This window comes from Durio zibethinus, chromosome 21, assembly GCF_047325235.1.
Source record: "Durio zibethinus cultivar Kanyao isolate XHJ-2024 chromosome 21, ASM4732523v1, whole genome shotgun sequence".
NCBI lineage: Eukaryota > Viridiplantae > Streptophyta > Magnoliopsida > Malvales > Malvaceae > Durio > Durio zibethinus.
The window spans coordinates 22,479,799-22,501,846 of record NC_143182.1 but is presented as its reverse complement, the minus strand read 5'-3'; the positions used below and the strand labels follow the sequence as shown (position 1 = coordinate 22,501,846).

Sequence of the window (22,048 nt, the reverse complement as noted above, 5' to 3'; positions counted from 1 at the left end):
TATTCATATTTATTTGTGTCATATTTAAATAAATTAATTATGCATATGTTAGTCATGTCATGTCACGTATAATACATATAATAAATATATAATATTTATATTTAAAATTTAAATATATTTTATAATTTGTGTCATGTTTATGTTTTAATAATTCGTGTTATTATATATGTCAAATATGATATGAAACATGATATGAAAATATCATTTGCTAGATAGGAGTATTAGTATAGAAAGATTAAAAAAAGGTAAATTAAAAATTTTTAAAAAAAAATTTGCAATAAAGATCAATCCACTCACAATCAATATAATTAAGAGAATTCCTTACATGCATCATGTAAGTATTAAATTTACCAAAATTAGTTTAAGCACCAATGAATTTGCATCAAATATAAGGGAATTGAACGACATTGGAAAGAAGTCAATCCAAATTAGTGCAATTTAAAAGAGTTTTTATTCTTTGAACTGTGGAAGTGACCAGAGTATTCACTGTTGCAACAGATTGCATGTTTAGCTCCTTTGACGATGAACTGCCGGAGACCAATATTTGGAAGGCTACTGTAAGAAGTGAACCGCTTGAGTTTGCGGCGACTCCTCTGTCGCCTGAGCATATAAAACCTGATGGAAGTATGGGTATGTTTGAAGAATCCTCTCCGTTTATAGCAATGTTTATGGCTGGTATACAGATTGGAGCATACACTACCATGGCTCCCAAACGCTCACTGTTGCAACACTCTTGAAGCAGCACCATGTTGTTCTCACTGGGGACAAAAGGCTGCTTCAAAAACACCATTCTCCTTTAGAACTCTATATATGTGCATGCCTAAATAAAAAGCAGGAAATTAATCAAGGAAAATCTTACCCGAATTATGGATATACAATTCCCCGGAATATTTCCAGTTGAGATGTTTGAGATCTCATTTACAGGATTACCGTTGCAAAGAACATCCCACTGGCGAATAATGAAAATAAAAATTCCAAGTATTAATGAAAGAATATAATGATTAACTATAAATGATGTTAATAATCATAATATATAAAGTTTATAAATATCAACCTTAAATCTCATGTTCTCATCTTTGAGCAAGCTAAAGACAGTTTGGTATGGTAATGGAAGCCAAAGAGAGGTTGCGGCACTGACAATCATTCCTTTGGTTTGGCCTGGTTCTGTGCTCTGCCGGACAGAAACTCGAACCCCACTGTTGGTCTCCTCCGATGCTTGAGGGAAATCCAATTTCCCTGACATGCTCAACATGGAACAAAAGGTTTTCACCATCCTATGGGAAAGCTTCATCACGCTTTTCCCGCCCTCTGGTAAAGTAATCACTGAACCATAGATATATAGATAACATGAGTAAAAATTAAGAACATAAACAATAACATCTTAATTTAATTACTTGAAAAGAATACCTCCTCCAAAGTCATGGATGTGTTCAGTAATTTGTCCATTTGAGATTGATAATCTCTCACACATCCTTTGAAGGGTAATAACCCAACGTTCAGACCCATATCCTGAACCCCCACCTATGAGTTCTCTGTAGAGTCGATGAGTTTGTGTTTTATCATCCACTTCCACATGTTCTACCCAGGTGATCTACAAGTGATGCATTCAATCCAATTACCATACGTGCCTCATGTTAAGATAATTCATTTTAAAAAAGAATGACTTGAGATAAAGAGACTCGAACTCGACTCTTTGAGCAGGAGATACAAAGCCTGCAATTGATTCAAATGCTCATGTCTATTTTAAGAAAGCATATAAATGACGGGAAGGAACATGAAAAGTACGGAAACTATTATACATTTGTGATATTTGCAAAGGTAGAAATTGAATGAGAAATACACATATATATATATAAGTGGTTCAGGTGTTCCAGAGATTTGCAGATTAAGTCACCTTGGAACAGCCATTAGGCATTTCTTGGATCATACATCCAGAGGGGAGCTTCCAAGAGTAGGAAATCTCTTTGAAGAATGTATAGGAGACATCAACGAGCACCCACAACCCCGACTCAATTTGTTGGCAATGGCGGAGGAAGTAGAATTCTCGAGGTGGAACAAAAGGAGAAAGGACGTGCATTTGTTCATACATCTGTACTTGGTAATTTAGACTGTGTGAGTTATTGGAGGCAAATGCTAGAAATTAACCAATTAAAAACATGTATAGTACAGGAGATTTACCAGTTGTAAGGAACCATTCTTGTTTCCGAGCATTCCTGTTTCAAGTACTTGAATTGTCTTGGCTTTGGTAACAATTGTTGGAAAAAGATCCATCCACTTATCCTGCAAATTCCAAAAACCAATGTTCAATGATCACATTTAAACTTGAAGAATGGTGGTTTTGTCATTGCTTAGTTACCGCGTCTAGGAACATATCAACTAGTTGGGTAGCCTCCATTGTGACCAAGGCTGAATCTTTAGAAGACTCGATTCGAGCATTAGAACTTCTGAAATGGGTGATTCTAGCAAAAGCTTTTTCATAGCTATCACGGTGAATAACATATCTTCCATCCAATGGGGACTTGACCCACAAAGGCTCACTCGTCCGCAAGAGCCTAATCAACTCTTCCATGGCAGTGACAGCAGTTTCAGACATCACTACTCTTTCCATATCACTGACTGTGACTCCTAATTCAAATGGATAGGGCAATGATGTGTTTTCTTGAGAAAAGGATTGTGTGGTGAAACGTGGTGTACTAATAGGATTTAATGACTCGCATTGTGTATCTACTTTCCCTGTATATTTGGCCAGAAGGGCTGACACCTTCTCATGCTGCAAACACAAATAAGGGCCCTTTAGGCTTGCCCGTAAATAAAAGAAGAACAAAAAAAAGTAGATGAAAATGTTGCCTCTTGTCTCAATTGGGCATTCTGTAGCTTCAATGTTTGCAGGCTCTGTTGGCGTTCCTCTTCTCCAATAGGGGGGCCACCACAAGAAGGGCAAATCACATTCTTCAAAGCCTCTCTGATTGCCAGGTTTTCACATCGAATCCTCTCATTCTCAGCTCTTAGAACAGAGTTAGTAGCCCGTTCATGTTGAGCCTACTCAAACACCAAACCATTTTAACCACTGACAAAAACATGACAATAAACATTTTTTTAACACCACCCCCCCCCCCCCCCAAAAAAAAAAAAAAAAAAACCATCACCTTTGTTTGAGTTCTTTTGTTTTGAAACCAAAACTTAATCTGCTTAGGTTGTAGACCAAGATCCTTGCATAATTGTCGTCGCTGGTTGTCATCCGGATGAGGGCATTCCTTGAAAAATCTTCATTCCAAGCAATGAAACCAGTTGATGAATAATCATTGGTTGTGAAAAAAATTATATGTTAAAATTCATGTATTAAACTTTTTAATACAAATGAATCATAAGTCCGCAACTCAACGACAAAGAAGAAACTTCTAAGATGAATTAAGTTATGTGACCAAATTAAGAATAGTAGATGTGAGAGCAACATGAATAATGTGTGGGATCATATATATGGTGAGCTTACGCTTCAAGAATATGTATTTGGTGAGCAGTGTGGCGATGGTAGCTCTTCTTTCTATTACCGGAATTAGAGCCTTCTCCTTCATTTTCGTCACCAGAATTCCCACTGGTACTTCCCATTGTTAAATCCATTTCTCACTCTTCGATTATTTCTTGTAACACCCAAACCTATATATACACCATATACATGGTATAGTTATGTATATGTAAACAAAATCTTTACTTTGATTTCTTGCTATATATATAAATTAATAGCTCTACACCTTTCCAAATAAAGATATCAAATGAAAACCATTTACAACAATTATCTTGATTTGTATTTTGGGTTTGGTGGAATATTTTATTTGTTTTTTTGTTTAGTATTGTGAAAAAGTGATTTTAAAAAATTACTTTAAATTTATAAATTTTGAGGGATGGATGATTTTCGTATTTGGTTGATAGTAAGATTTTTGTATTTAATTACAATAATGTAGGATTTTTTAATGAAATCTTTTTATTATATATATATATATATATATATTTTAATGAAATCTTTTTATTATATATATTTTTTTATGCCATCTGAATAATAAATGGCATATTCATTTAATATGTTAAATTATTTATTTAGCATGTATATAGTTTACTCTTTATTATTGTGACATTAATAAAAAATTAAAATTTATTAAAATTATTTCATATCAAATAATATTTTTGTAAATAAATATTTTTAAAATATTTATATATTTTTTGTTTAATTGCATGGAGTTTAATTATTATCTTATCATTGATTGTCCTCACGACTAAAGCAAACATCCGGATTTAACATGTAAATTATTTATTTAATTATTAATTTAATATATCAGTTATTATTTATTTAATACATTTTAATATTAAAGATATAGTCTTTATCAAAACCTTAGAACCAAAAGAAAAATAAAATTTTTTCACAATATATTTTTAATACAGATTATGTTTTTTAATCTTAAAAATATAATTTTTGTTGAAACCATACAGTCGAAGGAAAAAAATTTCATAATATATTTTAATAAAGACTACGTTTTTAAGCTTAAAAAAATAGTTTTTAATGTAGTCTTTGTTGTAACTATAAAACCAAAGAAAAATAAAATTTTTTCATAATATATTTTTAATGAAAACTTTATTTTTAATCTTAAAAATGTAGTTTTTGTTAAAATTATTGAATTAAAAAAATAAAAATTTTTTCATAATATATTTTAAACAAAGATTATATTTTTAAACTTTAAAAGTAGCATTTGTTAAAACTATAAAATTTTGAAAAAAAAATTTCTTATAATATATTTTCAACATAAACTATGTTTTTTATCTTAAAAACATAATCTTAATTTGTTGAAACTATAGAATTTTGAAAAATAAATCTTTAATCAATTGAAAACAAAAATTTAACTATAACCCACAAATTTGTTAAATATATTTTAATTTAAAATATTTAAAATATTATTTAAAAATATACATGTGCTAAAAATTATAATTATTATATTTTTATTAAATAAATTCAAATAAAATATAAAAACTGAAATCAAATTTAATTATATTAAATAAAAATTCAATGCAAATAAAATTGAATTAATTTTATATCTTCTAAAAACTAAAATTTAAACATAGTTATTGTCAAGGAATGAGACTTGAAATATTCGTACAAATCAGTTTGGGTCTCGATTTATTATGTAATTTATTTATTATTGAATGGTAATATAAATCATAAAAATCATTTATTCAAAGTAAAAATGAAATAAATTTTGCATTTTGTCAAAAATTTTAAAAAAACTTCTTGGAAATCCAGATTTCTAATTCAAAACTATTTTCCTTTTCTTGATATTATTGGAAATCTTTAAAAAAAAAAAAAAAAGAATCACATTATAGAAATCAAACATAAAAATCACATTACCAAAAATAAGATTCCTGAGGAGAATCCTAACGGCATGTTTGGATTGAAGTAATGGGAAAGAAGGAAATGAATGGAAAGAAAATAAAAGGAAATGATGAATCATTTTCCTTGTTTGTATATGACATAAATAAAAAAAAAAAAAAAAAAAAGAAAGATATGCTTAACTTTCCTTGGTTTCTTGCAATTTTTTTCATTTTTTAATTACCCCAATTTGAAAGAAAAGGAAAGGAAAAGAATAAAATTTTTAAAATATAAAATGATTGTTATATCCTTATTAATTTCTCTAAATTAAAAGTGTATGATTTTAAACTTCAATAATTAGATTGAGAATATAAAATATCATCTACCAATAAATTTATTATTTCAATTTTTTTTCTTATTTTTATGAATTTCATAAATTTCATTGATGACTATTTTTATGAAGAAATAAAAGAAAATTAAAAATATGGAATATGTTAATATAAACATGTAAATGTTATAGTAAAATCAAATATAATCAAATATTATAATCGAAAAAAATAATATTATAAATTATTTCCTTTCCTTTCCATTATTTAATCAAACAATTCTTGTTAGGATTTTTTTATTTTCTTTTTCTTTATTAATTTTAGCTATACAAATAAAGGGTGCATATATCCTTTTTTTTTTTTCTTTAAAAAACCATTCATTCCTTTACTTTACTTTTCATTCCTTTATTTTGCTAATGTTTATCCAAACATAATGTAAAATTCACAAACCAATCACTCCCTAAGAGTTAATTACATTTGCATATTGGAATTTCCAACAAATATATAAATTGATACTTAAAAAAATGTACAATTTATGTCCTAAACTTTTAAATAATATATTATTTTCATCCAAATTTTAATAATGTTAATTTAACTCTCCTATTATATGTACTGAACGTATAAGTTAATAATATTTATCAAACATCACATATAATAGTTGATATAATTAATGAGTTAGAGTTTAGGTTAACATGATAAATAATTTGAAGGTTTATAATGCATATTGTACTCTTTTTTTTTTTTTTTATGTATCAATTTGTATATTATTTTCAAGTTCAAGTATTAAATATGTAATTAATTTTTTTTAAAAAATCATAATTTAAAGATAATAAAAAAGAATTACAAGTGCTAAGATTTAAACTTAACTTCATATAATTTATTTATTACCTATTAAAAATAACTTTATAATCCAACTAAATTAAATCACACGTTAAAAAATTGTACAATTATTACGTTAATTGAATTATGAGAAAAACAAACGTTTGATATTTGCTCTGGTTTTTGGGTCACAAATTTAGAAGTGACACCCTTTAGCAAGTCTATTGTCTTTTTACGGACAATTTAGATGAATTCTATCTATCTTAATTGGCAGTCATTTAGCGATTAAAAAAAAAATACAGATTCAATTAAGGCATTAGGAACAAAGAAATTAAAAATAGTATTGATAATGAGATTGACAAGATGGAGAGTTGCTCTAGAGAAATTGCAATGGGGTATGTTTGCACAAAATAACGATAACGATAACAATAAGATGAGAGGAAATATGATAATTGAAAAAAATGAAAATTAAAAATATTAATTTAAAAAACAATAAACATTAATATATTAATAGAGTCTATTTTTATTTGCTAATATGATTTAATGTATGTCATTTATTAGGTTTTCAATATATTAGCAATAAATCTAAATTATAATCTAATTTTAATAAAAATTAATTAATTTATATTCTTAAAACATTATGGTTACTTAAATATTAGAAAGTCAAAGATAATTTTGAATTAACCTTTCAATGATCGATCAGTGAAATTCAATCCTTTCATCATATATTTTTAAATGAATATAAGTATGGTCTAATGTTTATTGTGAGATTAGTCACACAATTAACATATGATAATATTTTCGTAAACACAATTGAATAAAATATTAAATAAAATTCTCAAAACGGGATATATTCAATGAATTTATTTACATAACAAACACTCACATGTTAATCTCAAATATTTCTCTTACACTTCAACTTATAAGATGGTTGCTTGCATTCATGAAATAAAAATACTTAATATGTGCTAGTATTTCACAACAATATTGATGTCCAGTCTGAATGAAGCATTGACCAATAATTAGATTTAGAAATGATGCTTTGATATATAAGAATCTCATAATTCTAACACTTTTGTAATTCTCTTATAAGGTATATTCATTCTTAAACTTTATTATAATTATTTAAATTAATGTCACAAACGATTTTAAAATATAATAAATAATGAATGTAATATTTAAATTTTAAAAATTTTTAATATAATATTTACTCTATAAATATGTTAAATCGTATCGCTCCTAACTTTACAATTCGAGTAATGTTTCAATGCGTTTCCATAATCATTCATTGGAGATTTGGGATCTAGTCCGCCAACGCTTTTTTTTCATCAAGTTAACGATTTAACTTTTCTTAAAAAAAAAATTATTAAATAATTTTGTTAACTTATTATAAAATCAAAATTAATTATTATATAACTTTATTAATAAATAAAATTTATTATTATATAATAAATTAATAAAAAATTTCAATTATTTATTAACAAAATAATTATTTGATATAAAAATAATTTAATAATAATTTATTAAATTATTAATTTTATAAATATTAAATAATTTAAATTTTTTATTACTTATAAACTTTATCTATTATCTCTTAACAGTAATTTTTTTGGGTTAAATTTATCTTATTGTTATCATCACTATTTTTATATTCAAATATATATATTATTAATTTTAATTTTATTATTATAATAATTAATTTTACTTTTATTATTATTTTTAATTTTATCAAAATCAGTCTAATGTAAATAAATCTAAACCTACTAATTGTTGATATTTAATAGTAGTTATAGACATAGAAAAACTTGATTTAGCGTCATGCTATGACACTTTTCATGGTGTTTTGGCACCATGAAATCTTAAGTTGAAAAGGGAATATTCTAGAGTATAGACCAAGATAAAGCAGGATGCTGCGAGACAGGCGTCTCCTTCGCGTAAAACTGGCGCCACCCGTTTCTACTTCCCATCTCTAATTTTCTGTTGGCTTCGTATTCCTCCAGAATTCCACCTGGATCCAGACTTTTATTACTAATTTTAATGTACTCAATTTAATATAATAATAACATTGATAATAATTGCTGAAAAACCAATATTTAAAAAAAAAAAAAAAGCAAAACAACAAATTTTTCTGATTTTCATTATTTTCCTTTTTGCATCTTCTTTTGTTTATTTTATTTTATTTTATATTCGTTATATAATATAATGACAATAAACATAATTAAAAATGGGAAGAGAACAAAAAGTGTTGCTTACTGCTTAATGCAGATGCACACATTTAAAACCAAAATATATGCTTCCAGAAGATTTACCTTCCAAATTAGGTTATTTAATGATCAATCATAGCTTAAAGTTTATAAAGGAATATATATACTTATTACTCCAGAATTTTCAACAATGAAAAAGAAGACTGTTATCCTTAGTTGTTAAAATAAGTGTTTCATAAAATTTTTTATATTAAATTTATTTTATTTGATTGGTTAAATTAAATTGCTGTGGTATCAATAAAGAAAAAGAAAATGAGATGGAATAGCGTAAAGTAAAGGTCACAGCCGTCACCCATCGCTGCGATTGGATTAGGTGTCCGTCTGACATGCTTCTAGGAGTGATACCCCTTTCTTTCTTAATTTTTTTTATATTAAGAAAAGAAACAAAAAAAAAAAAAAAAAAAAGAGAAAACTTGGTATGCGTAGATGCGTATTTCACGAGCTTATATTGGATCTTGTGACAACAGATTTGTAAGTTTCTCCATCTCTCTCTCTCTCCCTCTCTCTCTCTACGCTTGCGTTGTGTATATGAACGGTTGATTTAGGCGTTTCTCATTTCTCATTCCTTTCTCCTTTCCTTTATCTTTTTGGTTTTTTTTGTAGTAAGGTAACACTGTCTATAGTAGCCTTGTTCTTTTTCTTGTTGTTTCCGTCATCGCCAGTCCAATGGAAAAGCTCGATCACCTCAAACCTGCCGTTGCTTCTCTTTCTCAGATCAGGTACCTTTCCCATCTTTTCTTTTCTTTTCTTGAATTAGCTACTCTATAATAGTAACACCGATCTTTGATGATTTCTCAGTGAAAATGAGAAAAACGGATTCATCAACCTTTTCTCCCGCTATCTCAGGTATACTTCAAATCGATTCTCTTTTTCTTTTTTTTTTTAAATATAATTTATTTTCTGTTAGCTTCAAATTCTGATGTTGAAATTGTGATTCAAACGGAAAGTGGAGAAGCGCAACACATAGAATGGAGTAAGATCCAAACACCAACTGATGAGGTGGTTGTTCCGTATGACACCTTGTCTCCATCTCCTGATGGTAATTTCATTTCAGTCTTCATTTATATTACTCTATTTTTATACCTTCAAAAGAAAGAAATCATAATCTGATTGGCTTTGATGCAGATCCAGCTGAAACTAAGAAGCTTTTGGACAAACTTGTCGTCTTAAAGCTTAATGGAGGTCTGGGGACAACCATGGGATGCACTGGTCCCAAGTATGTCCTTCTCATCTTAATCATTCACTTTTACTCTATTTTTGCATTCCTCACTCTAATTGTTCGTTTGATTTGAAAAACAAACACAGATCTGTCATCGAAGTTCGCAATGGCTTGACATTTCTTGACCTCATTGTTATACAGATCGAGGTCATCTATCGTCCCTCATCCTCATAAGTTGTTTATTTTCTTTTGATTTTCCTTTTTATTTATATATAATCAGATTCAGTTGACAATTTTTTTTCTTTGTTTTGATCAGCATCTTAATTCAAAATACGGATGCAATGTTCCGTTGGTTCTGATGAACTCATTCAACACCCATGATGATACATTGAAGGTTCCTAAATTTATATAAGTTATTTTCTTACAGCTCTTTATTTTTGGGTTCATTAGAGATATTGGATCTAATGTTTGTATAACACTTGTTCGATGCAGATTGTTGAGAAATATTCCAATTCAAACATTCAGATTCATACTTTTAATCAGGTTGGTGATGTTGGATTTCTGCTTCTTCAGATTCAATTTAGATTTGACAACATGAGAGTGAGGTCTTTTACTTGTATTCTCTTTTCTCGGATTTCATTATTGGATTTGCGTAGAGCCAATATCCTCGTCTGGTTGTTGAAGATTTTTCTCCATTACCATTGAAGGGCCAGCCTGGCAAGGATGGATGGTAAACCTTTGCTTTATTTAGGTTTTTTTCACTTTAGTCACTCCATTAACCATGGCTAGGATGGATGGTGAGGACAAATGGTAAACTTGTAGCTAAAGATAAATTGTAATTTTAATGACCTGAAACTTGTGTACTTTCATCTGCTGCTCTAATTTCATATGCCTTAAATATTATCTGTGAATCACCACAGCTAGTTTTTATTATTTTGAGCTTCTTAGCTTTAATTGAAAATTTGCCTCTTAGATAAATTTTTCCCTTCTACTTAAAGGTTTTCACTGGATTCTTCATGGTTGTAATGGTCGATGAAGTTATAGGACTGATTCATCTCAAATTTGTATCTATAGTTTCTTTAATATTCTATCTTTGCACTCACTTGTATAGTTCATAATGACAAGATTTTTTTTATTCCATCTTTTTTAGTTTTCTTCATTTCCTGCAGTGTTAGGTTTGAGAATTATTGATGGAGTTTTTTATTATTTTTCTGAATTGCTTATTTGGCGCTAATCGCTTTACAAGAGCTTTTTTTTTTTTAATTTTTTTTCTGGATGAAGGTATCCTCCTGGTCATGGTGATGTGTTCCCATCTCTATTGAACAGTGGCAAACTTGATGCTTTCTTATCACAGGTTGTGTCTGTGATGCAGTGTGATTTTTGTTTTTCTTTTTCAAACATATTAGATGTTGTATAAATTTAGAAATTTTTTTCAGCAATTTATTTGTGTTCCATTTGTCATTACAGGGCAAGGAGTATGTGTTTATTGCCAACTCAGACAACTTGGGTGCTATTGTTGACTTGAGTATCCTCATTCTAGTTTCCAATGAACTCAGCTTTCTAGTTGTTAGTCACACACACACACACACACTCAGATGAATCAAGCTTTTTTTCTGGCAGTTTTAGTCCTTGACAGGTTGCTTTAGAAATCTTAAACCATTTGATTCAAAACAAGAATGAATATTGTATGGAGGTACATGAAGAGAACTGTAAGCTGTGTTATTTGGTTTTTCTGGCTCTGTGATTATTGCTCTATTACTTTTATTTATGTAGGTTACACCCAAAACCTTAGCTGATGTGAAGGGTGGTACTCTTATTTCTTATGAAGGAAAAGTTCAGGTATGAAATGAACTCTTATTTGTCTTTAGAATCTATCTTTCAATCCTCCCTCCTTTTCTAAACTAAGTGAGGTTGTAAAGATAAGCTTCTTTTCTTGCTTATAAGCGCCATAGATAGGGTTTTTTATTGTAATTACTGTTTCGCATGTTTTTATGATGATGACTTGCTAAACCAAAAGTATAAAGAGTCTCATACCATATTTTTTAAACTTTGTTAATAGATTTTCTGATTGTATTAAACAAAATAATTCTTATCTGCAATAATAAAAACTGTATGAGTTCTACTTTAATCTCCTTATCATTATTGAATATTGAAAAACCTAGAGTGATTTCTGCAGCAAAGAACTTTTTGCAGTAAAATCAGAAAATTTCCAGCTTAAGCTTTTCCTCTTAGCTGATTGTCTCCGATAGATTTTTGTTTGGGATCATGATGGTAATCTTTTTAATGCTAAATGGTGAATCACCAACTGAGAAAGAAAACAAATATTTCCTACTAGTATACAGCAAAATCTTCCACTGCCACATTTGAAAGGAAGAGAACAGAATGAAATTAGAGATTGACTAACACCCTTTTATTTATTTGTGTGATTCAGCTCCTTGAAATTGCACAAGTCACTGATGAACATGTAAGTTATCCATTCCATCTTTGTTTGTCTATTTGTTGTTTTGCTATTTATTCTTCCACCCTCAATTTGCTTTTAACTCTCCTTTGTTAATTTAATAGAGATCATGTGATTTTAATATTAGAATTTGACCAGAGTTCAGAAGGCAAGTGGACTGCTAGGTGGTGCTTGGGTTTGCCACCTATGATAGGCTACGTCTAATTATATTGGGGATGTTATTACTACATTATCAATTGTTAGTAGATCTTGTTAAGAAAGTTGAAGTACCATGGAGTGGTTGGTAAAATTAGTTTTACTGATTTGCCAACTACTAGAATGAGTACCATTGAACAGATAGAAAGTTGGGAGTTTTTGCTCAAGTTTAGGGTTAAATCAGTTGCAGAGATAGAAATATTTGTTGACAGTTAGGATTTGTAAAGGAGTATGATTGTATTAGGATTTGTAAAGGAGTATGTATAGGACTATGATTAAATGAAGAAATCAATGTCTAGGAGTTATTTGGATACTTTCGTGTAACTATGAATAGTGGTTTGAGCTGTGAGGTAGTGTTCAATGCCCTGAAAAACAAGCAAGTTTTATCTTCCTGTCTGTTTCCAGTCCTTAATAGCCTTGCCTTTGTTTACCAGCCATCAAAGCCTTCTCATCTTTTCTCATCCAGTTAAACCCTTAAATGACAAGTTCCTGCCGACCATATTACTAGATTTTTCTCAATTTGATGCCAACCCTTTTCTTGTCCTGATGCCAAGTGTTTTAATTTCAGAACAATTTGTTCTGCATCACTGTCATACATTGAAACACTGACAAAGATAACCTTCTACTGGTTTATGGCTGACATGACTCTCTCTTTGTAACAGGTCAACGAATTCAAGTCAATAGAGAAATTTAAAATTTTCAATACAAACAATTTGTAAGTCATATGGCCTTACAATGTTGTAACTGCTTATAGGTTTGGCACTAATGAGTTATGTTACAGGTGGGTGAACCTGAATGCAATTAAGAGGCTCGTGGAAGCTGATGCACTTAAGATGGAGATCATCCCAAACCCAAAGGTATGTATAGTTTTCTTTACCATGTTCCCTCTGGTAAAATTCTGATTTTCAAATAATAAAATTGGATGCAGGAGGTTGATGGAATCAAAGTTCTTCAACTGGAAACTGCTGCTGGTGCAGCGATTAGGGTATAAATTGTACCGCTTATGTTTATGATGTATTAAAATGTTAAAAAAAAAAAAAGAAAATTGGTCTAACTGTGTTATTTCCATGTGTGAACAAGTTCTTTGATCATGCTATTGGTATCAATGTACCTCGATCACGGTTCCTTCCAGTGAAGGCAACTTCAGATTTGCTTCTTGTTCAGGTTATTTTCTTCTTCCCCTGACATTGCAATCCTGAATGGTAATACGAAGCTCTCTCAACACATCCTCATTTTTTTTTTTTTTTTGCAGTCTGACCTTTACACCTTAGTTGATGGCTTTGTTATCCGGAATCAAGCTAGAACAAATCCTGCAAACCCATCCATTGAATTGGGGCCTGAATTCAAGAAAGTTAGTACTTGTGGTGTTGATCTTGCACTTTTATATGGATGCTATTCCCATAATGACCTTGATATTTTTAATTTACTTAACAGGTTGGCAACTTCTTAAGCCGATTCAAGTCAATCCCAAGCATCATTGATCTTGATAGCCTTAAGGTGACCGGTGATGTATGGTTTGGTGGTGGCATTGTTCTCAAGGTATTTTTCGACCCCCCAGCTGGCATTTTTATTATGGATAGGGCATGAAGGTTTAAATAAGGTGGAAGTATAGAATTTTTAAACTGTTTTTATTTTTCTGGATATATGTTATCAGGGGAAAGTGAGTATTGCAGCAAAACCTGGGGTGAAGTTGGAGATTCCTGATGGAGCTGTAATTGAAAACAAGGTAAACACTGGGTTAAAGTTGAACTAACGTCTGTTTTTAAGCACCATAACACTGGATTGGTTTGGTTTTTGTTTTGCTAAATGGGTGTGGTGTAATTTTTGTGCATAGGAAATTAATGGCCCCGAAGACATCTGAGAGTTGCCTGCCAAAGTTGTTTCTAGTTGTTCTCTTGCAATGGTTACGCTTGTTGATAGGAAATCAAATAATGTACTTTTACAAGTATGTGCTTTTTTTTTTTTTTCCTTTTTGAGTTGCGGAGAGAGATTACTAGTAGTACTTTTTGAGCTCTGCATGTGATTAAAAGCAGTATTCTAGTACTGTTACGATGTTCTGTGGTTTTGTTCTGTTTTATGTACTTTTTGCATTAGCAATTTCGCCGTTTTTACAAAACTTTTTCAGTAACCTATCATTTCGAGTCAGACAGTTCTTTTAATTTTGAAGATATTAGGTTTCCGAATGGCAAATGAAAAAAAAAAAGAAGAAAAAGGAACCGGAATCAACCAATACAAAATCAAATTTGTATTAACATGATTCAAATCAATCCAAATTTGAAAATGCAATAATTAAAAATAATCCAAATTTTCTTAAATCAAAATGTTTTCAATCAAAACTATCAAAATTTGTATGAAATAATTAATTTTTAAATTTATTATTTGAGGGATGTTTAAATGCAAAATTAAATAACTTTTACATTTTTTTTCATATTCTTTATATAATTTATATTTTGCTAATCGAACGGTTGGATCTTATGTTGTATTCATGTAGGACATGCATGACAAATTTTAAATTAATTAAAATTATATTATTAAAATTTGATAATAAAGAATCTTCAATAATTAAACACGCATTATAAAATAAGTTATCATTGATCCATTAGGTATAGATATCATATTGATTGGATTTAAAAAAAAAAAAGTTTTGAAAAATTGTGAACTTAAAATTCTCAAATTTTATTTTTCAAAAATTTAATTCAACACGATATAACAAAATCTATAATTAAAGTGAGTTAAATTCAACTCAAAAAGATAAGATTCAATTTGAAACCAAAATATTAATTTTTAGTTTTCCACCGCAAGACATTCATATACTTCGCGTCCGAAGTTGAACCAGTGACCAAGCTGGCGACCTGTCTCTATACCAATATGCACAAATTTTGCGTACCCATACCGCCTCAAGTGACTGTTATGGATCGATCACCTGTCTCACTCCTCAAGTTTATTTCTCCCTGGTGCCTGCGGACTTTTGCTTCTTATGTTGTTTACATATGGACCATGTTATTAGCTAAAGCAATGTTTGATGCATAAAATGATTAATAGAAGAAGACCATAAACATTTCATAGTATATATAGAAAAAACCATAATTTTCTTTTCCACATAAAATGATCAATCCTCCTAAAGTGAAAAGAAAATATTCATAATTTTCTTTTCCACATAAAATGATCAATCCTCTTAAAGTGAAACGAAAATATTTTTAAAACAAGATATTAAGCTTATATTTTATTATTCCTTTAAGATTTACATTAACTTAAATTGTATAAATTTAAAAACAAAAATAATTTGACCCAAAAATAAAATTATTTTATCTTAATTTTTGTACATATCAAATATAAGATAAAATATTATTATTTAATTTAATTATATTCATAATATTATTTTATTTTATTTTATCATAATCGTGTATACGAAATGCACCCTAAATTACTCTTACATGCATTAAAAGAGAATCTTCATTATTAGCTACCAGAAGGGTAAAGGTTATAAAAAGGTGAGATCATTATCTCATTTCTTTTCCAAATAGCTGTTCATCGGAATAATCATCATATGGTCACAGCTAGAGTGAAGTAGCAGTGAACCATGACAAACCGAAATTGTATCAAAATCCTCATCCATTAAAGAGTGCATAATCAAAACCTTAAAAATAATGAGATAAATCAGGGAGATGGAGAGAGAGTTCTGAAATGGCGATTAAAGTCATCAAATTACATCCCCCACCATCATTTGCACCTTTATTCTTTCCCTGCAAAAGCCCAGAAGCATCATCAAGAGCTCTCAACCCTTGCCATTTTGGACCTGCAACAGAGTAACGCAAACGTTAACGGCAATGAGTATAGAAACACATGCAAGCATTATGATAAACACATCTCAAAATTCGAGGGCTTGAAGAAATCATTCATACACCTTTTAAAAAAGAAGCTCCTTTTAAACATATATCTAACTTCCTGAGCACATTCTATCAAAAGCCATAGTTCACCTTGCTTAACCAGAACTACAATTTTCTCCAGCAATACAACATCAAGCAAGAACATGCTACAAATATATTATGTTCCCATGTTTACCCAAGTTGAAAGCATCTATTGGAAATGTACCACTTGCCAGGGAGTTTTTATTGCAACCAAATTTGAAAGCAAATAAAACGTTTTAGATTAAACATTTAGGAAAATAAGTTCATTTAATATGTTTATCTTCCCAACAAAATTGGTCTCCTAAGGATGGAGGGAATAGAACAAGCACAGAGGGCTTCCTCAGGCATTAATACACAAAGATAAATTTTAAAACTGCAAAATAAATGTCATTCAGTGGCAAGCCACGTTAGGTGTAGTTACCATGTTCATAATTAAGCTGCAATAGAAAGTCTTGCTTTGAGCTCGTCTGCCACAGCATCAATGAACTCCTCAGTGCTCAGGTACTGGTGCCTAGCAAGCCTGCAGCATTCATATGAATGTCACAAACATGTTCTGTACAACACATATATACATGCATGCAAGTGAACATACAAAAAATATGAGTACCCATTGACACAAACAAACATATCATATGTATGTATACTCTTTTGCAAGTTAATAGACTAAATATTGTAAGCTCTTTTCATTTTTAACTGCATAAAACATGCCTGATAAATACTTACTTAGAGCCATGAATGATAAGTGCAAGATCTTTGGTCATCTTCCCAGATTCCACAGCTCCAATACAAGCTGCCTCCAGTTTCTCAGTGAAATCCAAGAGTCCAGGATTGTCATCCAATTTTGCCCTGTAAAGAACATAATTATAATTCTTAGCCAGTAGTTACAGAAAACGTTCAAATAATTGCATTCGGTACCAACATAAAAATAAAAAATAAAAAGAAAAAGATTACCATATGCTAGTATTACCTGTGTGCAAGCCCACGAGTCCAAGCAAAGATAGATGCTATGCTGTTTGTGCTGGTTTCACCACCTTTTTGGTGAACTCTGTAATGTCGCGTAACTGTACCATGAGCAGCTTCTGCTTCTATTGTCTTCCCATCAGGGCACACCTGAATAACAAACCAATTCATTCTTGAGTAAGGTACATTTGGTGCTTAGGATGATGGACAGGATATCAGAATTATGTCATCCCATGTTTGGTATTCATCTTAAGAGGAAGATACAATGACTAATCCCATTAGTCATCCTCCTAGAATAGGATGATTGAATACCATCGAAAAAGGGAGGAATATTTTAAACCTACGGTATAGGATGATAGACATAATAAAAAAATTGCCATATCCTACTCTTATAAATTTATTTATGCCTGCTATTAATGTTTGCACGCACCAAACATAAGATATGATGATATTATATTATCTAATCCAATCCACTTCCTTGTCCTATTACATCTTATCCTCTTCATTATTCTATGCATCAAACACCCCCGTAGTTTCTAATATATAAAGTTATTATTGCCACTGGCAGATAAGAAGATAAAAGTTAAAGAAACTGTGGATATGAGATATACCAGTACAGATGTCATCAGTCCAAGAGATCCAAACCCTACAAAAAGCAATTTAGGCTTAGTTACCAGACCAATATAGCTTCCAAGCAACAAGAACAACCCACATAAAATTCAGAGCCATTATGGCCTTAAATTTCAACAAATTATGGCCGTAAGGGGAACAATCTTTGCCTACTACTAGTTTGTAGCACAAACCTTGGGCTAAGAAATCACTCTGGACATCACCATCATAGTTCTTGCATGCCCACACATAACCTCCTTCACTCTTTAGAGCATACGCCACCATATCATCAATGAGACGATGCTCATACCTTCAATTAGATCATTTGAATCAATATTTGACATGGATATATAGAATATTAATTAATTTCATTGAAACAAAAAAGATTCACACTCACCATATCCCAGCAGCCTCATATTTTGATTTCCAGTTAGCCTCGTAAACCTCTTGAAAGATGTCCTTAAATCTTCATTAAATAAACAAACATGTTTATAGAAGTCAAAACCGAAAAAGAAAATGCACACAGTATTAAAAATACAACTCAGTAAGCAAGCTGCATATACCTTCCATCATACTTCTTAAGAATAGTATTTTTTGTACTAAGGTAAAGAGGCCACTTTTTCTGATAGGCAGTGTTCATAGAGGCCTCAGCAAAAGCACGAATGGACTTCATCCCCAAGTCAAACGAAAAGCAAAAGAAATCAGATTAAACTAGAACCAGCAAATTAGGCTTCAATAATACCGTAAAAAGATTTATAGATTCAGACCTCATCTGTGTTATACATGGCCAACGAAACTCCTCCATCACCAGTGAAGTTGAAAACTTCTAACTCTGTCTTCTCACCTTGTCCCTCTGGAACTGCAAAGAGTGGCAACCAACGAGCCAGTTAGCCATGAATCAAGTGCAGAAAATTAGCAAATGCCAATTACCATAAGAAATGGAAGCCAAGGAATCATCAAGCGATTTTACCAAAAACAAGTTTAAGTTTCCCAGCCCCTTTAATGACACTGTCAGTTGCTCGATATTGATCACCAAAGGCATGCCTTCCAATGCATATAGGCTTTGTCCAACCTGATGAGACAAGAAGTTAGTGTAGCTTCATATAAATGTAAATATATATATATATACACACAACTGCAACATCAAGAAAAACTAAAAACCTGGGACCAGTCGGGGGACATTTTTGCAAATAATTGGTTCTCTAAAGACAGTTCCTGAAGCCAAAATAGCTAATTAAGACCCATCACAAATAATAGGAGAAATATTCTAGAAAGATATGAATGCATCAATGTTAACCATTCAAGATGTTCCTAATTGTCCCATTAGGACTCTTCCACATCTGCTTCAAGTTAAACTCCTTAACACGAGCTTCATCTGGCAATCACCAACACCCAATTGTAAGAATTTGCTCAGTTTCAAGCTTTGAAGAATATCACCATTCCAGTAAGAATCCAAATTTCACTAATTCAACTAGTAAATGTAGACTTCTTTCCAGTAAGAAATTCAGCCGTAGTTCAGCCACGTATACCTGGAGTGATAGTAGCACACTTGATGGCTACATTGTACCTAAAATGAGAACCAGAAACACTAGAGATCAGCAGGAGAAGAAAACTCTGATAACAAAATGCACATACACGGACCCTATTAAGTTACTAAGTAATTTAATGGCTGATATTAGGATGTTGACCAGGAAAAGAAAAAACACAGTTATAAGAACCATATCTGAGTAAACGATACAGCCATTAGTATCAAACGCAAGAGCAGGATGCAGCTTCCTAACTGTTTTATTATTCTGTGATACTCTAATCAACCAAAAATATGGTTCATAATAGAACAGAAAAAATTGCAAACAGCAAGAATAACAATAACATACAAATTTCTATCACGGTAGATGAAGAAAATAAACAGAAAACACCATGGCCAGACCGGTATGCCAAAGCTACTAGGATGATAGGGGCAGATGGAATAATTAGGAACAAAAGCATTGTTGAGATATTTTCATTATCTAGGAATTTTAGAAAGAAAGAACTTAAACATACTTAAGAGTAGCTTCTGCACTTTCAATTGTAACTTTGTCATTGGTAGCATCACGGTATGGGAGACCAAGGTCAAAGTACTTTATGTCCAACTCTACAAAGGGAAAAATGAGCTGCAGAAAAATCAAAGGACGTTACACTCACAAGAAACCATCTTAAAATATTTTTGACAAGAATTTGAAATATGGAATCATATAAATCAATGCATCACCTTATCCTTGATTGATTTCCAAATAACTCTGGTCATTTCATCTCCTGTGCCATAGAAATGAACAAGCACAAATGATCAGGAAGAGAACAACGAGACTATCCAGATACAAAAGAATATCCTACAGTGATTATACCAACTCAACAGAACCAATACAAAGAAATTGCAAGGTTTAATGAATAACATTCTCGTAAAACCACAATTTATATCCCCTCTTCACAAAACTGAACCATTATCCCTTGCCACACACACACACACACACACATATATATATATATATATATTTATATACACATACATACATATATGAGTAGGAATCCATTCATACTAGTGCAAGTATTACCCATTTTTTTGACCCTTGGATCAAAATTAAATCCATAACACTTACACTTATTCATTTTGATCCAAGGGTCAAAACAATATGTAACACTTACATAGTGTAAGTGAATCCCTACTGTATACATATACATATATTTATTGATAGATATGTGTGTGTACTTTTCTAAAAGGTTTTGTAGCACCCAACATGCTTGATCCGATGTGAAGAAACTATTCTTTTCGATAGAGTTAACTTTTCATGATAAGCCATGCAGTGGCAGTAAGATAGCATGGGGATAGTGAGTATTAGTATCCAGATTTGCATCGACTTCTTCATCATTCTACCGTCAGTTTTTTCTTTTTCTTTTTCGAAACTAAAAGAGCAAAGAACAAAGAAGAACCCAGATCTCAGAGCAAAAGCAAATCAGATCTGAAAGAAAACGAGGATATGGGAAAAAGAAAAACCCAAAAGAAAGAATAAAAGGCGGATACCGACCGTCCATCTCAACGATGGGATTGGCGACCTTGATCTTCTCAAAACCCATTGCTTTGACCGATTTGATTTCTTCGATTCTTAGATAGGTTTAGATGAATATAATCAAAAATGGGCTGCCTATAAGTAGAAGAAGAGGATACGTATGTTGTTGACTTTTTGACCACACCAACCCCAACCTACCTTTTTTGTTTATTTTATATCGTCCGTGACCACCACCAACCATTCCTCTATTTCATTATTTTTTTTTTCTAATATCAATTATCAGCACAGCCGCATTATTACATTGGATAAAACGATTCGTATTTCATCGGTTTTAATTTGTTTTGATTTGATAAGAATTTTTTTAAAAAAAATTGTTGAATTGAAGACTAATTTTAGACTACGCCGTTTTTATCCCTCTCATAATCTGTATATATATATATATATATATATATATATATATATATATATATAAAATCAAAATTAAATATAAAATTAATAATTTGATGTGAAATCAGAATAGGGACAAATAAAAATACTTTCTGCTCAATCCGTTGAACTCAACGTACCCAACACCTCATAGCCAGACTGAATTAATTTAATTATTAAAGATTGTGACTTTTCAAGACAAAATTTTAGGGTTGAAGAAGAAATTTAAAGAGGCGTGACGAAAGAGGAAAGGTGAAGAAAGAGAAAATAAAAATGAAAATGATCAGGGTTACAAGAGAAAGGAAAGGAAAAAATTAATATAATATGATGATATAATAAAAATATAATATAAAAATAATATGATTTAAATTTTTAATAATAATTATATATAAATTTTATAAAATTAAATATATATATTTTATATTTTTATATTGATGTGAATTAAAATATGTAATTTTTATATAAAATATAATATGAATAAATAAAATTTAATATTTTATATAAAATAAATATAAATTATTAAATATAAA

At 30.5% G+C, this 22,048-nt stretch overlaps 2 protein-coding genes and 1 pseudogene across 4 annotated transcripts; 1 reads left to right on the top strand and 2 right to left on the bottom strand.

Annotated features, from left to right (window-relative positions):
* Window positions 1–371: 371 nt before the first annotated feature.
* LOC111306606 (homeobox-leucine zipper protein ROC8-like) lies at window positions 372–3,618 on the bottom strand (annotated as a pseudogene).
* Window positions 3,619–9,235: 5,617 nt separating this feature from the next.
* On the top strand, window positions 9,236–14,690 carry LOC111305812 (UTP--glucose-1-phosphate uridylyltransferase). 2 transcript variants are annotated; one of them, XM_022903642.2, is made up of 21 exons: window positions 9,236–9,481; window positions 9,561–9,608; window positions 9,710–9,801; window positions 9,888–9,978; window positions 10,068–10,128; window positions 10,238–10,315; window positions 10,414–10,464; window positions 10,578–10,651; window positions 11,203–11,275; window positions 11,389–11,446; window positions 11,568–11,614; window positions 11,695–11,760; window positions 12,353–12,385; window positions 13,237–13,289; window positions 13,356–13,431; window positions 13,503–13,559; window positions 13,655–13,738; window positions 13,827–13,925; window positions 14,009–14,113; window positions 14,229–14,300; window positions 14,409–14,690. In XM_022903642.2, exons 1-21 carry the CDS (start codon window positions 9,429–9,431, stop codon window positions 14,433–14,435), a joined length of 1,398 nt encoding a protein of 465 aa, XP_022759377.1. In that variant the 5' UTR covers window positions 9,236–9,428; the 3' UTR covers window positions 14,436–14,690. The 2 variants fall into 2 exon arrangements, with proteins under 2 accessions (XP_022759377.1, XP_022759379.1); XM_022903644.2 differs by lacking the exon at window positions 12,353–12,385.
* Window positions 14,691–16,055: 1,365 nt separating this feature from the next.
* Window positions 16,056–21,204, bottom strand: CICDH (cytosolic NADP+-dependent isocitrate dehydrogenase). 2 transcript variants are annotated; one of them, XM_022903640.2, is made up of 16 exons: window positions 21,111–21,204; window positions 20,300–20,343; window positions 20,092–20,201; window positions 19,581–19,618; window positions 19,349–19,426; window positions 19,213–19,266; window positions 19,022–19,123; window positions 18,819–18,910; window positions 18,615–18,718; window positions 18,449–18,517; window positions 18,246–18,361; window positions 18,054–18,088; window positions 17,450–17,592; window positions 17,206–17,328; window positions 16,904–17,002; window positions 16,056–16,370 (listed from the first exon to the last, which is right to left on the bottom strand). In XM_022903640.2, the coding sequence occupies exons 1-15, from the start codon at window positions 21,157–21,159 to the stop codon at window positions 16,915–16,917; spliced, it is 1,245 nt and encodes a 414-aa protein (XP_022759375.1). In that variant the 5' UTR covers window positions 21,160–21,204; the 3' UTR covers window positions 16,056–16,370; window positions 16,904–16,914. The 2 variants fall into 2 exon arrangements, with proteins under 2 accessions (XP_022759375.1, XP_022759376.1); XM_022903641.2 differs by having other exon boundaries at window positions 18,819–18,904.
* Window positions 21,205–22,048: the final 844 nt, after the last annotated feature.

Coding starts and splice junctions, on each gene's coding strand:
- LOC111305812 (XM_022903642.2), top strand. CDS start 9,429: ATGGAAAAGCTCGATCACCTCAAACCTGCCGTTGCTTCTCTTTCTCAG. Junction 10,465..10,577: donor AGATTCATACTTTTAATCAG/GTTGGTGATGTT, acceptor GGATTTGCGTAG/AGCCAATATCCTCGTCTGGT. Junction 13,432..13,502: donor AGATCATCCCAAACCCAAAG/GTATGTATAGTT, acceptor AATTGGATGCAG/GAGGTTGATGGAATCAAAGT.
- CICDH (XM_022903640.2), bottom strand. CDS start 21,159: ATGGGTTTTGAGAAGATCAAGGTCGCCAATCCCATCGTTGAGATGGAC. Junction 18,911..19,021: donor GAAACTTAAACTTGTTTTTG/GTAAAATCGCTT, acceptor CACTCTTTGCAG/TTCCAGAGGGACAAGGTGAG. Junction 17,593..18,053: donor GACTGATGACATCTGTACTG/GTATATCTCATA, acceptor TTTGTTATTCAG/GTGTGCCCTGATGGGAAGAC.